The following is a 17,706-nucleotide window of genomic DNA, read 5'->3' on the forward strand; positions in this document are numbered from 1 at the left end:
TCTTGGGATATGAAAATAACTTCGTGCTTGTGATAATATAAATGTCTGTGCTTTTCAGACTGAGCTTTTAAAATAGCTAGCAGTAATCTACTGTAGCGTGTTCTCATACGCTAAACAACCAATAGTGCATATTTTACTGCTAGTATATGTGGGAATATTCTAACTGCATACAAACCGGCAGGTCATTCATTTACCAGATGCTTTGAAACAACAATCCGTTTTTGTCCAAGAAGCTGACATGTGACAGGATATTTGGTAGTCACTTCGCAAGCGCAGTCCGTTATGAAATCTCAAAGATGCTAAATCTTGCTAAATATTCAATATGTTGTGCCACATAGCATTTTTGTATTCATTTTCTAACAGACAAATTACTTGCCGCCACAAATGATATCTTGTTGAGTGCCAGTGTTATGCTGAAGTGTCCCTATACTGTTAGAGAATAAGGGCAGTATAGTGTGTGTGAACGTCACATGAGATGTGGATGAAAGGATTACAGAAGAATGCTTAAGTAAGGGTGAATGTGTATGTTTGTACAGGTAAGGCCAAAGAGGTGTGTCAGAGCAAGAAAACAAACCATATTTACTCAGGAGCAGCTCCTATAATGCCTTACAAAACACATGAAAAACAGAAAAAAATCTCACAATAAAATACATAACTGTAACATACTGTAAAGAAAATTGTGTAAAATAAATAAATACACAGATCTACTGTATAAAAATTATTATTACAAATTACAACAGTGTGTGTGTGTGTGTGTGTGTGGAGTAAATGTGAAAGTGGTAATGTTTCAGTATAATCATGTGATCAATGGACGCTGCTTGCCTTCTGTCGAGACAGACACAATTACAGCGTCTCTGTATGTGTGTGTGTGTGTGTGATATATATAGGGGGAAGGGGGATACATTTGAGTAGATCCACATGATCCCCTAACAGCATTTGCTTAGACACTCGCAGACCTTTAAACAGACCACAATTTTAATGTTCAACCTGTGATTGTCATTATTTCCCGTATCTTAAAAAAGAGATAACTTCATTATTTTCCAAACACAGTATAGACCATGCTGTAGTGTCCTTCCTACATTATTTTATAGACGGTTTCATTGGGCGCAAGTGTCTGGCCCGAGGTTCACTTCCGGTCTGTGTTTGGTTATCGTTCTGACTGGCTAGTAATATAACAGTTTATTTTGTATTGAATTTATATTAACAATTATTTGTGTATTTATCGTATTCAATTAAAATGAATTAACGGTTATAATTTGTATATATTTTAATCACAGCCACACGCCCTTATTTACATATCGCGTGATAGGAAAATACACAGTCATTCCATACTCAACCAATATTGCATGGGTTCAGATGACTGGATACTTGTTGGCTGCTTTTCCTCAACTATTTGGTCCAGCTAATCATTTTTTTACCGTTTTGTTGTAGAAATGCAAATGTAGGCATCATTGACCTGTCTAGAAAACTCACTTTAGACATCTATGCAAAATCATATAGATGGAAAATGATCATATACTGTAGTACAAAGCATCAGTGATTTGTTTGTCAAACTTTTGTCTGGTATGTGTAGCACGGATTTCAAACATCCTGTTGGTCATATTCTTGTGGAATGAAATGTTTCTTCAGAATAGGTTCAGGCGATAGCAAACATTGGTGTTTAAAAGATAAACAGCGGCCTGTCTTAAGGGTAAACGTACATCAGCGAGCTCCACCTAGCTCTGTGCAAACACCATAGAACACAACGGAGATCTGAGACTGTTTGAGCCACTTACTCTCATATATAATTTACATACAAGCCAGTGTAATGTCCAAGTGCAGTGAATGTGCACTGTATATCATATAAGAGAGAAAAATGGAACAAAGAATGAAAGTTATGATTAATCAGTTGTGATTAAAATGCCTAAAAGAAAGTTGATTCGACCCAAAAGAATGTCTTAGTGTTTTCAGACGGTGTTGAACGATTTGGTTTATCTTGACATGAATAGAACAACTTGATAACAGTAGTAAAAGAAAGAGAAACAAAGCAGCAAACAGACATGCAGGTGTCCAGTAAACACACCTCATGGTGAAATCATCTGTTGTCAGGTGGGTTGTCTGGTGTAAGCGTGTTATGAGCGTGTCCTTCAGGCTGGACGTTCTGGACCGTCTCCACCAGGCTTCCGCTAGGGAGAACCACATATCGAGCGGATACGTCCTGTCCCTGCTCCTCTCGTAAACCCTCTTTACTGTGCCAGATGCCATACCCAAAATACACCAGAAGACCTGAAATACAGCAAGATAACACATTTGATTATGTGACCTGATAATGTTTTTGTTATACTTGCCAATACAACACACTGACAAGCTGTTGAGTTAAATCAGGGGTTTTATTTAGGGAGACGTCCCAAACATTTGTGCGAGGACTGGAATTTATAAAGAATGATGTACAAAACTGGAACTTGTTCTTTATTTTTGTTGAACCACAGGAGAAAAAAAAGACCCAGATTTGGAACATCATGGTTCATAGAGATTAGTGTGTTATGTGTAAGTGTATATAGCTACGATCAATGTCTTCTGTATTTTCTTTAATAAGATTACAAAGTTCAACAGACACTGTTATATTTGTAATATTTGATCAATTCATGTATCTATTCTTTTTATTATATATTTAGCATTGACAATATTGAAGTGGCAGTGAAATGAAAAGTGATAGACTGGTACCTGCTGCGAGCCAAATGACGAAACGGATCCAGGTGAGAGGACTTAACTTCAACATGAGAAACACATTCAGGAGGATGCTGAAGCCAGGAATGAACGGCACCAGAGGAACCTGAATGAGAAAACACATATTAGTGATATAAAACGTGACTCTTTTCTGCCAAATGGTTCTTTCTAACATGATCACAAAAATACGTGGTCACTGTTTATCCCAGTGTAACAATTTACATTCACGTTGAATTGTTCCAATAAATCCAATTGTTATCATGTTAGAAACATTACTAGAGATAGATATCGTTAAAATGTACTCAATTTTGTCAGATATACTACCATTGTTATTACCATAGTTTGACTACAGATATCAAGGTTAAACTAGTTACTACTAGGACAATTGTTCGACAAAAAGCATAACTGGAGTGTCTTTACTATAGTGAGACGATGGTAACTTTGTGGTTACTGCAAAAAACAAAGCTAAACTTAGTAAATTTCTGTAAGGGCTCTTTATGAGATATCAATAGGTCACAAGTAATTATCATGTATTAAGGTTTTTAATATTCTAGTTCTGTTTTTGCAATCATGGTTCAACTCAAAAGATCTTAAAATATAAAATGCAATGACAATAAACAATACTAAAAGTTTTTTTTATCTGTCTAAAAAGATTTTATGATGCTCTTTATTAAAGCCGAATCATACCCAAGTCATATTCACTGAATCTATTTTATTAACATTTTACTATACAGGTGCTATAGACATCAGATGTTCAAATTTTCAAATCCAGATTAAAAACACTCTCTTGCGCATTTCCTACCTGAGCAGTGTGCTGGTTCACAGGTTTACTTTTGTTTATGGTTTACCAGGTTTACCTTTGTGTACGAAATGTGCTATATAAATAAACTTGTCATGGGTATGCAGCTCAGTGTTAACTCACCTGAAAAGTCTTGTGATTGGCCTGCTGTTCATGGGCCCAGATGAGAAACAAACTAAGTATGAAGACCAGACTGAAGATGACCAGTAACAGGGTGATGCTCCACACCGGCAGGTGCAGCTGGTTATTCCCAAACACCAACACTGCACTAAGAGATACAGCGGAGACCATCAGAGCCATCACACAGAACGTCACCACCTCCCCAGGCTCGCAGTCCCCCAGCAAGCGTCCCAGATACGGCTCCCATCGTGCCTTCAACGTTCCAGGTGCCCGTTTTTCCTCCCCAGCCTTCTGCCTCTCCACCAGCTGAAGTTTATCAGAAAAGGACTCGTACTCCTTCAGCTCTCCACTGTCCTGTGCAAAGGTGTGACTCTCACTCGCTACAGGAGACGGGTCCACCTGCTGTCCTGATTGGTTCAAGGATGGTGGCGATGGTGGGGATGAAGCGTTTGTTTTGACGCCACCTCCTCCCGAGCTACCGCTGCGTTTATCCGGTTGGAAGCGGAGCACTATGATGCTAGCCGCGACAAATGTGTAAGCCAGCAGAGTGCCGATCGAGAGGAACTGGACCAGAGCCTCCAGATCAAAGATTAGAGCAAGAAATGCCATTAGACTGCCAAAAACAAGAATGGCGATGACAGGGACTTTAGTTATAGGGTTGACACGGGAGAAGACAGAGAAGAAGAGGCCGTCCTCGGACATGGCATACACGATTCGCGGGAGGGAGAAGAGGTTGCTGAGCAACACAGTGTTCATGGCTGGATGTGAGAGACAACACACAACAACAAATAGTTAATAGATATAAAGCCAAGAAAGAAAACAACATGAATGCCTAAATGTTTCTCTGGAATATTAGCAGCAATACTTCTACATGTATGAAAACACATGTAATATAGAGACTACAATGAAGATCTGTCATGTTGTGTCCACACAATATTTTTAGTAGGAGAATCAACATTGACACTGATATTAGTGAACATATCAATAATAAAACAAAACAGTTATTTATCACTATTTGGTCATTTCCATTATGCTAGCTTGGCTAACAAAAGTAACAGAAGTTTAATTTTCTCAATGGGACACTTCCAACAACTACATATTGCTTTTTCAATGGATAATGCAATTTTTTTTGTTTCCGTTTGTGGATTTATGCATATTGTGTACACGTGTTTGGGCAATTCCATGCAGATGTCAACCTTAAGATTAGAAAAATCAAGTTGTTACCAAAGGCTTTCACCATTCTGATAGGTCAGATATACATTTTTAGTGGTTTAAATAACCATGTGAAGACTCAGTTTAGGTTTTTAGAGCATGGTTTTCCATAGTAAGGTAAGCAAAGTGTCATCATGAACATTCAAATAAAATAACTATTATATGTTCTGTAAAGAGCCATGCCTTCTCCATTATTGCTTCTGTTTTGTACATTTTAATTCACAGAAATCTTACAAAGTAAGTTCTCTCAAATATTTTACCTCTTCTTTAAAAGAAAACTTGTGCATAGCCATAGATGGATATTTTTCTGAGGTCTGGATTCTGTCATCATGTGTTTAGTCAAATAGAAACAGATGGTTCAATATATTGGTTATAAATACAATCTCCGAGAGTTGATATTTCAAATGTTGCCTGAAGATGTCACACCAATAATTCTGGAATTGTTTGTTTCCTTAATGTAAATAATATCAAATCTCATTGACGTATGACAAAACAAGCATGACAACTAGTCATGAAACATGTCATTTACCGCACTGTGTTTTTTGGGGCTTGTTGTGATGTTGACCACCATATAAGAAAGTAATAAGATCAAGTCATTCTAACACACATACGGTAAAACAGAGACTATGCTTACCACAGATGGAGCCCACAGCCACAATAAACCCGGCCCAACTATAACCCCGTCTGAAGAATGCATCTGACAGCGCCGAGTTTGGATCAAGCGTATGCCATGGAACCATCAGTGTAAGAACGGCAGACACCAGAATGTACGCTGTGGCTGCCAGGCCCAATGAGATGGCTGTTGCTGCAGGAATGGCCCTCTGAGGATTGCTGGCTTCCTCGCTGGATGCTGCAATTACATCAAAGCCGACGAAGGCATAGAAGCATGTTGCAGTTCCAGCCATTATACCTGAGAATCCAAACGGGGCAAAACCTCCTTCCCGTGCGCTCCAGTTGGCTGGATCCGCCAGTATGAATCCAAACACCAGGATAAAGGCAATGACCACCATACTGATGGCTGAGAAGATGTGATTGAGCCAAGACGACACACGAACACCAAATGAAATTAAAAAGGAAGCCACAATAAGAATGCCAGCTGCTAGGAGGTCTGGGTAATGAGCGAGGAAGGGAACGTTCCAGCGCATCACATGACTCTCTGTGAAGTTCTGGATACGGTGATTGAAAATAGAGTCCAGATAGCCGCTCCATGCACGGGCTACTGCAGCTCCACCGATCATGTACTCCAAAATTACATTCCAGCCAATAAGGAAGGCCCAGATTTCCCCAACAGAGACGTATGTAAACATGTAAGCGGAGCCTGTCTTTGGTACACGGGCACCAAATTCAGCATAGCACAGTGCCGCCATGAGAGATGCTATGCCTGCTATGATGAAAGACACCACTACAGCGGGTCCTGCTGTGTCTTTTGCAACGGTTCCTGTGAGAACATACAGGCCCGAACCCACCATTCCACCTACACCGAGCAGTGCGAGGTCCACCGTGGAGAGACAACGTTTCAGTGATGTTGCCATTACATCGTCCTCCAACGTCTTCAGCCTGTTCAGTTTGTGATAGAATCTCACCACCGGTGAGCAGCCGGAAACACATGATGCCATCTTGATGGAGAACAGAAGGTTGGTTTAAGTCAAATGCTGAAAGATCAGACCTCGCCCATCATTTTCAGAGCCAAACAGGCCCTACAAACCTGAAATGCAAGGAAGCAGTTAAGAAACAAAAACAGAAAAAAACAACTTGGTGTAAACTTGCAAATAAACAATATTCACAATTGGTATCAGTAAGATGTTTTAAAATTTGTGAAACAGTTCGTTTAGCTTAAAATGAGCTTGTTGACTTCCCAGAAATCAAATCAGATAAGTCACTAAACTCAAAAATATTGATGCTGGGGTAGAGGATTTTCAGTTCCCAGCATGCTTTGCATTGGACTGGATAATGAGAGTTTTTATGCAATTTAATCAAGATGAGAATAAAGCAGACAACATTGAGCATTAGTGTAAATGCTTTGTTATGGAAATCTGATGTAAAATGCAATAATGGGGTGTTTTTTTAATAATGTGTTAATGTATCCCAGCAATGGAAGGTTGTGTGTCTGATCCCATCGAACACATATATAATAAAGGTCTTCCAAATGCATAAATGTAAATGCAAATAATAGTTTTGATTTGAACTCTTTTAATGTATTTAGTGTACGTAAAACAATAGTTAACACCGTAAAAGTAATAAGTAATCATTTCAGGAAATACGTTTAAATTTAACTTAAATTTAAAAGTTTGCACAGTGTAATTTAATAAAAAATATATATATTTAGGGTTTATAGTGAGCCACCATGGTCAACTCCTTCTTTTATTTACAGACAGTGACCTACAGCTATCAGATAAGTAACTATTGAGAAGCAAGTATTGTTCAACCCCCACCCCGCCCCCCCCGCCCAAAAAACCACTGATTACATCAATTACATCATTTACAGACTAATCTACAGTTTAGTCTACTTGAAGGACTATTGTATTCTTGCAGAATATTTATTGTATTATAAAGCATTGTATATTATAACAGACAATTTAGTGACCATAAACATATGGGTGGCCTTTTCAATGAGTGTCCCATTAACATAGAGACATAGAGGTTGCAAATGTTGCCTCATAATACAAATACTTTGACACTGCTGAACACTTATTCGGACAGATAAACCACAGCGATTCCACAAATGATTTATGGAGTATCCTGACAAAATCTTGGCATAAAAATATGATATTATTATTATTATCAATATACAAACTGCATGGTCTATCCAGACTTTTGGGCTATGATATAGACTATTCTATCTCTTTAATATGTCCCATACACGTCGATGGGAGCTTTTTGATAAAGATGGCATCTTTAGTTTGCAGTTATGAGCATTATGCACTACTTTTAAACCCTTACAAAGGCCACACAGATGATGCCACGGATGGCAGACGGTGATACCCGGACGGCTCGAGTAGGATGCTCACATCACATCCGCTGCCTCTCCTGAGCTCAGGATGAGTGACGTCATTCACATCATGTCTTTATGTTAATATCACCATCTCTAACTCACATCAATATCTGAATCTGTATCAGTCGAAATGCACGTAAGGCTGTGATCGTTTAAAGAGATGAAATAAGCTCAAATATAAAAACAGAGGTCTTTAGGCGTCGTTGTTAGTTTATTTGACACTACGCTGTGACAGCTGGTTGTCTGTCATCCCTTTAACGTTACACAAAGCACATCGCCGCAAAGACAGGTGAGACATTGGCTCACAGCCACAAATAATACATAAGCACAAATATATATAAAGCACAGTCAAAAAGAAGGGTTTACCTGTTATGTATTTATGTGTGCATTCGTGTTTCAGAGCATCAGATGAAAGCCGATAAAAGCGTCATTGAACCGAGAGGAGGGCGGAGGAGAGCAGGAACTGTTTCCGCTCTTAAAGGTACAGCATCAAATAACCGAGCGGACTTATACATAAAACACGTCTGTGTCTTTATAAAACATCACCACAAATAGACTTTCAAATGACAAGATATTCGCCACCTTAAAATGATAAGGTTATGTCTGCTTTCCGGGCAGTTTTGAGATGTTGAGCTTCAAATGCATTTTTCCATCATTTTTTTATTTCTGATATAAAAAGAATAGCCAGAATAGTAGGGAAGGTAGAGAAGACGTCATGTTTTATTAAAAGAGAACAATTTTTTATAATCAGACTCATAATCATGAGAATATTTTATAAACTTGTCTTTTCCCATATTTTATGATCTTTGTTTTATGATGTTTTCCTCAATCGATACAAGAATACACATTGATTACATTGTGTCATCAAACAGATGTGATTTAATCACTAATTATCATATTAATAAAAAGAAAACAAATAAGATTTGCACAAAACTTTCTACATTTCATTAAGAGATTGAAAAAATAACTACCACCAAAAATGAAATTTCTGTCATAAATTACTCCTCCTCTAGCTGTTCAGACATGTGTAAATGTCTTTGTTCGGTTGAACACAAAAGAAGATATTTTGAGGAATGTAGGAAAACAAACAGTTCTGGGGCACTTTTGACTACCATTTAATTTTTTTCTACATTGGCAGTCAATGGTGCTTCAGAACTGTTGGTTGCTGACCTTATACCAAAATATATATCTTTTTGTTCAACCGATCATAGAAATGTAGGCCTATACATTTCTGGAACAACTAGAGGGTGAGTAATTCATGACAGAATTTTCATTTTTGTGTGGAGTATCCCTTCAAGTTCACAAAACTTAAAGTTTATTAATGGTACCTAATGTCAAAATCCGTCTCATGAGCTGCATTAGTCTGGTCTAAATATTTATGAACTTTAAATCCTACCACATTTACATTTTCACATTTATTTCCTTCCATCATAACACATAAACTCTGTGTCAGATCTCTATCCCACACTTCCATCTCTATTAAGAGACATCTGCTGCCATCTGCAGCCTATAAAACACACAAGTCAAGTCAGCTTTATTTATATAGAGCTTTTTACTATTTTCACAGCTGTACAAGAAAACATTGACTATAAGCAAAACATATAAGGTTATGTAAGTCAAAACACAGGTCAGACAGAATATAAATATCTATATGCAGTGTTAATGAAATAAAACTATAAAATTCTAGCAAGACTTTGCTGATTGTTTGCACAACAACAAACCTCTCCATTAAATCATTATTCTATTCTGCTATTATTTTTAAATAAATATGTTGTTTTATAGACATTGATACATTTATAATTATTTAAATAATACTTAATAAAACAAGTATTATGTAGACATGTTTGCATCATTCAATTAATGCATTTGCCAACTCTCAAATGCAAGAGTATCGCAGGAGAGGATTAAGAAGATTTTTTTTAGGTTTTGATAATGAGATTTTGAGAACTGTCAACGGAAATGATTCATTTTTTGCTCTGAAAATCTTTAGAAAAGTACCACTGGGTGGCGCTCTGGAGTTGTGTTTGAAACAGTGCTGGAGCAACTGTAGGTGAGGGCCAGCAGGGGGCAGCCGGCAGCAGTGTGCATTTATTTTTAATATCGGCTGTGGTTCAGAAATCTTTCTTGCCTAGTAACAAATGATTTTACAAACCTAGCTGAGACGAAACATTTTATCATTGGTTGTTTTTACGAGAAGGTTTAGGGGATTTCTCAGACCTGTTCTGACAAAGCAAAAAACAAAAATCATTGTGACATACTTCACTCATTTAAACTAAAAATAACCAACAGATTGATGGCAGTGTAATATATAAAAGATACATTAACAAAGCCTTAAAATTATGAAATAACAACATGTTCCTGTAGCTCAAGTGGGCATTGCAGATGCCGTGGGTTCAATCCCCATGGAATATGCACACTGGAAAATCTGGATAAGTGTTGCCAAACACATTGTTTTGCAATCAGGTTCCTATTTTAAGGTCTAGAAACAGATCCTGTTCTTGAAGGGAACTGAGGATGTCAGTGGGCTCAGTCACATCTCAATGCATGTGCTTTCACTGTGTGAGCTTCTTTCACTTTCATTTGTGAAATGATGATTTTAAACTGGTTTCTATGATCTTAAATGCTTGATTTGTTTAACTGGCAGAAATATCTTGATCTACTATACTTCTTATAACCCTATTAGTGACATTAAACCTATTTTGTTCATTTTCCTTCACTGTGTTATAGTGTAGTCTTGTTATTGTTGGGCTTTGTTACCCACAGTTTGTTCCCCAAAGATATTTTCACTACTCTAAAACTGATCTGATCTTCACTCTGTCAGATTCTGTGGATCCAACATATCTGTTTCTCTATAACCCCACAAATTATAGACATGGGTTCATTTGTCACGTTATATCTGAACAGGTTTGAACAATAGTTTGTCCAAAGGGTGAGGCAAGGTGAATCTTCACCTCACTAGATATTTAGACTTTTGTGATTTGCATTGTAGAACAGGTCTATCAAGTATGAGCAGGTAAAACTTACGAAGAGAAAGTGGAACGGGTGTGTTTTATTTTTAATGGTGTATTGTATTTAAAATGGATCATGATCCTTATTGACTTACCAGTCATTATTGATGTATTTCTTGTTGAAATGGCAATTGTATTGCAGAAAACTTAGTATACAGTGGTGTGTAAAAGTGTTGGCCCCTTCCTGATTTCATATTTTTTGCATGTTTGTCACACTTTAATGTCTCAGATCATCAAACAAATTAAAAGTTTGTTCAAAGATAACGCAAGTAAACACAATATGCTCAAACAAAAGCTCAAACTACATGGACCTCTGTGAAAAAGTGTTTGCCCCAAACCTAATAACTGGTTGGGCCACCCTTAGAAGCAACAACTGCAATGAAATGTTTGGAATAACTTGCAATGAGCAGAACCAGGGCTGTGGAGGAATTTTGGTTCACTCATCTTTACAGGTTTGTTGTAATTCAGCCACATTGGAGGGATTTAGAGCATAAACCGCCTTTTTAAGGTCATGTCACAGCATCTCAATAGGATTCAGGCAAGGACTTTGACTAGACCATCCAAAGTCTTAATTTAGTTTTTTTTCAGCCATTTAGAGCTGGACTTGCTGGTGTGTTTTGGATCATTTTCCAAACAGACAGCAGAATTCATGGTTCTATTTATCACAGCAAGTCTTCCAGGTCCTGAAGCACCAAAAACAGCCCCAGACCATCACACTACCGCCACCATATTTTACTGTTGGTATGATATTCTTTTTCTGAAATGGGGTGTTACTTTTACACCAGACGAAATGGGACACACACCTTCCAAAAAGTTCAACTTTTGTCTCGTCAGTCTACAGAGTATTTTCCTAAAAGTCTTGCGGATCATCAAGATGTTTTCTGGCAAAACTGATACGAGCCTTTATGTTCTTTTGGCTCAGCAGCGGTTTTCGTCTCGGATTTGAGGCCTGCCGTTCTTTTGATGTTGCTGTGGGGTCTTTTGTGACCTCTTGGATGAGTCGTTGCTGCGTTCTTGGGGTAATTTTGGTCGGCCGGCCACTCCTGGAGAGGTTCTCCACTGCTCCGTGTTTTTTCGCCATTTGTGGATAATGGCTTTCACTGTGGTTCGCTGGAGTCCAAAAAAGATTTAGAAATGGCTTTATAACCTTTCCCTTACTGATAGATCTCAATAACTTTATTTCTCATTTGTTTCTGAATTTCTTTGGATCTCGGTGTGGCATGCAAAAAATACAAAATCAAGAAAAGGGGGCCAACACTTTTTCACACCACTGTATTTTAAATAGGTCTGCTGGTATTCGGTTCTTTGTGGTGTAATTTGGTAGATCAATCCAGTGTCAACACCACACCAGTGTTCATACAATGCATGTAGTGATATATATACTTTAGCCACTGTAAAAGCCAAATGCATTAATGTAAACGCGACACCTTATAGTGTGTACTTATGTATCATATTTTATTATTGGTGCACTTTCACTCGCTGTTTGTCTATACATTTTTCATTTGATGTGGATTATTTTCAGGTGTCAGACCCTGAGGCCCACTTGCATGGGCCCTGCTTATAACTCAACCTTGTTTATTTATGAAATAGATGTTTTTAGAAAGGATACGATTCACTTTTTACATTTAAATTTAAGTAGATTAAATTTTAACTTGGTTAATGTCCCTTTTTAGCACTGCTTACTTTTCTTTAAATTTAAGTAAATGCCCAAACGTAAAGAGTCTGTAGAATATTTTTACATATTATTAAGGGTGAAATAAACTAATAAACTGTTTTGAACATAGTATTTTGTACAGAAGTAAACAAGTGTGTACAGTGTAACAAATCTTAGGCTTTGGTAAGGGTTTTTTCAATTGTTATTTTTTAGCAACGCATGACACAATAGCTGCTGCATATATGATTGGCCCATTTTGTGCAAGATTTCAGGGGATTTTTCATACTTGACCAGACAAAAGAAGATTGCTTGCTATTGCAATATGAGATGCGTTTACTCACCTTCATAAGAGTCAATGCATGCTGGGTACACCATTACAATCTCATCCCAGCACGGCAGCATAAATTGAAGTATTTTGTTTGTCACCACTGTTTAGCAAGTTGGTTGTTGATGTCACATATTCCATATCTGTTACAGTAAATGCATTTTAGTTCAAATAAAAATGTAAGAGTATCAATGAAATAACATAATCAGCAAATTAACCCAATTTATGATAGACAGGTTTTAGTTCAGACAAAATGCCAAAATGTGATGTTAATTAATATTATAGTATAGTATTATAATACTATTAGGTAGTTTTTTTATGTATAGTAAATAGATGTTGTCAGTGAATTACATAGGTCTGTTGACGTGCATCTAATGCTTTGTGACTGTACAGTATGCCAAGTGTAGTTGATGTTTTTTTCAGTTCTTGTTTATCTTTTCTTTAGTGATTCTGCTTGTTAACAGCATGTGTTCATTATTAATCATCACTTTAGTCATAAATTAAATATCTCATTCACTTTTACACTGATTCAGTTTACCTTTCTACACTGTGTAGTGTGCACTCATATAGAACAACAACTATAACGATAACAATAACTTAAAGCAACAGACAACATTTTTTTCTTCATACTCTTATCCTAAGTTTCGCTTGTACTAGTCAAATTCTAGTTCTATGTGTTTGTGTTTTGATTTGCTGATTGACTCATGAGCTTGACAAAGGATCATGTTGGGTTTAACTGGTTTGTAGGCCACTAAAAAAGTGAAGTTTAGTGAAGACAAATCAGTTTGTGCTATTTACAAAGCAGTTTAAATAATACAGCACCGTGCAAAACACTCGGTGAAGTAGAAAAAGGTTTGGATAGCAGTGTTAAGAATTGTCACTAACAGTCAAAAGGTCTGTGTGTAGTTTTTTAGGATTGTATTAGATTATGAAAAAGAAAAAGGTATTTTTTCACTGATTCTGAGAGGTGTATAGCAAGAAACAAAAAAACAAATTTACCAAGATACATGTGTGTCACTGCGAGGGGAAATTCTGATTGGTCAATGCAATCACGTGGCTGCCATAGGGCCCGTGGGGAGGAGAAGTAAATGTTCACACTAGTAAAGGAAAGTCTTGTTAGTTTTGATCACATAACTCGGAGAAATATGGAGCTGCATGTGTTTATTCTCATGCTTGTTGTGCATGTTTCAACTGAGGTTAATGGTAAGAAAATGTCTTAATAAATATTCATAATAATTTCTTATATTCAGATATAAAGATGATCTTGTTACGTACCTGTTTAATCTATAATTCCACAAAGGGTTTCTTGTAAACAATTGTTTAAATGAATTTAACACTGATTTATCTTTTGTGTTCATGTCTATTAGTATTTTATATTTAATACCATTTTATTATTAGTAAAATATTTTGTATTTCTTCTGTATTGTATATTGGTTATGAAAGTTGTTGTCTTTATCTGAAGGAGTTGGTTAATAACAACATTCAATCTTTTTATTTCAGTTGTACATGATGATTTTCATTTCACTGGATGCTCTGATACAGAGAAAGAGGATATGTATGGATTTGATGGAGAGGAAATATACCATTCAGACTTCAATAAAAAAGAAGGAGTAATGACACTGCCTGACTTTTCAGATCCCATCAGCGCTCCTGGATTTTATGAGCATGGTGTCGCAGAAATGGAAATTTGTAAACAAAACTTGGCCACCGCCATTAAAGCTTACAAAAACCCTCTGGAGGAAATGGGTAACACATGTGCTTTATAAACGCTTCATTTAATTTTTGCATGGTTAAAATGATACAAAATATGGTCTAGTTTACTCATTATAAAAACTTTACGAAATATTTTCCTCATGTATTCACACATTTAATGGAGAGGTTTACATTTGCTTGCATTAGCATCAGTGCATTTGTGTTTGTTCATAGACAAACCTGACTCTTCCATCTATGCTGAGAATGATGTGCAGCTGGGTGTTGAGAATGTCCTCATCTGTCATGTGACTGGACTCTTCCCTCCACCTGTCAGAGTTTCATGGTCTAAGAATAATGTCAAAGGAACAGATGACATGAGACTAAGTCAGTACCGCAGAAATAATGATGGCACCTACAACATCTACTCATCTCTGACGTTCACACCTCAAGAGGGAGACATTTACAGCTGCACTGTGAACCACAAAGCTCTCGATCAACCTCTGACCAAATCATGGGGTGAGTGTGACATTCATACACTCAGTGTACATATGGAGAGCTCATTTGCAAAGCAGATAACTGTGTTTCCTATTCATTTGAATAAATCGTGTTTTTTATTGTGCATTCACATATAGTAATATATTTCCATTGTTTTCCAGATGTTAATATTGCTCAGCCCAGTGTTGGTCCAGATGTCTTTTGTGGAGTTGGTTTGTCTCTGGGGCTGCTGGGAGTCGCTGCTGGAACCTTCTTTCTCATTAAAGGAAACAACTGTAACTGACAAATATGGAGGCAATTTTTTTAATAAATTTGTAATCATAGTGTAGATAAAAGTCTTATCACATATCACTGGTGGATTTTAAATACAGTTCTGTTTGTAATTTGTCGTTGTAAATATTATGGATAAAGTAATAGATGCACGTCTGAATTAACCTTCATAAACTCTGTGACAGGTACAGCACTAACATTGCTCCATAAAACTCAATTGTTTAAGAATGCTGCAATCCACCTACAGCTTTGCTTCCTATAACACCATCCATTGCTTCCATGTCAAAATGTCATGCGATGGTAGTTGATCTTTTGCTTTTGTTATTATGAATATTCTCTAGGAAATACACTTTAAATATGAATCTGAACTGTTTAGACTTATTTTTCTGGATTGATCCCAAAACGTTTTGAGTGTTCTTTTTTCGTAGAATTAAATCTCTTCCTGTTCTTGTTGTAATCCTTTGTTGTCATCTATTCATTTACAGTCTTTTTTATTTTTAACACACACACACAGCAATAAAAGAAAGCCAAATAAAGTTGTGATCAAAGAGGTGTGTGCCGGTGTAGGGCAGAAAACAAAAAACTAAAGAAACAGAAGATGCAATACAGCAGATTAACCTATGGCCATATTTTATATCTTTAATATGTCAAGATACTTTTAAAATGTATCTTTTCTATATAAAAGAGTAAAATCTTTTCTGTAATACTCTATTTCTCACACATTAAAAAGCATTCAATTCAATACAAAACCAGACCTTTCATGAATAATCAACACTATTCACCTCTTTTCCAGACTCCTTTTGTGCACTGCAATTTATAAACATGTCATTGGGGTAAAGGTTTTTGATGGCAGTGTGTGGTGAAGCACATTCGTACTGTGGTAAGCACTTTTGTCTCACAGCAAGGAGGTCCCTAGTTCGAGCCCCTGCTGGGACGGGAAGATTTTCTGTATGGAGTTTGCATGCTCTCCCTTTGCCAGCGTGGGTTTACTCCCACAGCCCAAAGACATGCAGGTTAGGTTGATTGAAGATTCCAAATTCCACGTATCGACTTGTGTGTGGAACAGACTTGTGTATAGATTGACTGGTTCTCTCAATAAATATAGGCTAAGATTCTTTAATGGCATTAAGAATGAATAAAACATTGCGTGGTGTTTAAAATTGTGCTCACTGGTGTGTGAAATAACAGCTCAAAAAGGTCACCCAGTATATAGGAAAAGCCAAAACTAGAGACTTCTATTAACACTGTTAATAATGTGATGAAAGTGACATATTCGTAAGGTAACCCAGCAGTTAACCAATCCACAGTGAATAGTGAACAGGCTGCAACTTGTGAACACACACACACACACACCCAGCAGTGGGCATGAACATTTGGAATAGTCTCTTGTTTTTGTCTGCGGCTATATATTAATAAAGTTTTATTATATTACAACTCATTTGTTGCTTCCCTGATAGCACATATACATCTGGATAACGTCTATTTGATATCTGCAAGACATCTAGAATACATAGTTTGTTACTCCCCTCGAGGTTTAATAAAGGCTCAAGTGGTTCTTGGGTTTTAACGGGCATTTATTCGATGACAAGGTCTTCAAACATGTCTTTACATGTCCCCTTATTGCTCATTCACATTGCCGTCAGAACTGGTATAAATAAAACACAGAAACATAAATAAACCTTAAATTCTTGACATACTTGCAGACAATACAAAACAAATCACATAAAACTGAGAAATAAAGCATACATTTATGCCATGTAAAATAATATCTTGGTTAGCTTGTTACAAACGCATATGCGTAACACAAATAAATGACAAGGAAAGAAAATATACCTCATGGGCGCATAGACTCGACAGGGTAAACTTCAACTTCAAGCCTCAACAAACAAACCCATGGAAAAACAACAACCCATGAAAAATTACAATTCCGCAAGAAAGATGACTCGCAAATCGTAGCACATATCTCTCGATCCTAGCGAGTGCAACCATACCGCGTCCACAGAACAACAAAAAAACAAGTTCCACACGGAACAAAAAATAAGTTCCCACCTTTTCTACAAAGTTTTTAACAAACAGAAATAAACATGAAATTAGCCATTAGCCATTATTTATTTCAAACATATGATTTTTAAACTCTCATATATTTATATTTAACTGTGAACCAAATTGAGAGAAAATATATGAGTTGGCTTTGACAGCAGCTACATAGTTTGCTCATCTGCTCTTTCTAAGATGTTTAGCAGATGTTTTTACGCAGCAGATGTTTCCAGATCTCCAGATCTAATAGCCGACGTATTACAGACGTTCAGACATCTCTGAGACATATTGCAGATGAGCAAAGTATGTATTGCAGATGTAAATGCAGACGTCAAATAGACGTCAGCCAGATGAATTGTGCTATCTTGGTTTCTTTGACTGGCGCTGGCAGGAAGC

At 36.9% G+C, this 17,706-nt stretch overlaps 2 protein-coding genes across 2 annotated transcripts; one reads left to right on the forward strand and one right to left on the reverse strand.

Moving 5' to 3' along the window:
- Positions 1-2,047: 2,047 nt before the first annotated feature.
- Positions 2,048-6,453, reverse strand: slc7a4 (solute carrier family 7 member 4; the record flags this gene model as incomplete). Its single annotated transcript, XM_079467708.1, has 4 exons — positions 2,048-2,265; positions 2,704-2,812; positions 3,629-4,383; positions 5,472-6,453. 4 exons carry the CDS (start codon positions 6,451-6,453, stop codon positions 2,075-2,077), a joined length of 2,037 nt encoding a protein of 678 aa, XP_079323834.1. The 3' UTR covers positions 2,048-2,074.
- A 7,124-nt stretch (positions 6,454-13,577) lies between these two features.
- On the forward strand, positions 13,578-15,730 carry LOC306900598 (H-2 class II histocompatibility antigen, A-Q alpha chain-like). The gene is made up of 4 exons (XM_079467727.1): positions 13,578-14,019; positions 14,317-14,562; positions 14,743-15,024; positions 15,165-15,730. The coding sequence occupies exons 1-4, from the start codon at positions 13,905-13,907 to the stop codon at positions 15,284-15,286; spliced, it is 765 nt and encodes a 254-aa protein (XP_079323853.1). The 5' UTR covers positions 13,578-13,904; the 3' UTR covers positions 15,287-15,730.
- Positions 15,731-17,706: the final 1,976 nt, after the last annotated feature.

Source organism: Barbatula barbatula, assembly GCF_947034865.1.
Source record: "Barbatula barbatula genome assembly, chromosome: 11".
Lineage (NCBI taxonomy): Eukaryota > Metazoa > Chordata > Actinopteri > Cypriniformes > Nemacheilidae > Barbatula > Barbatula barbatula.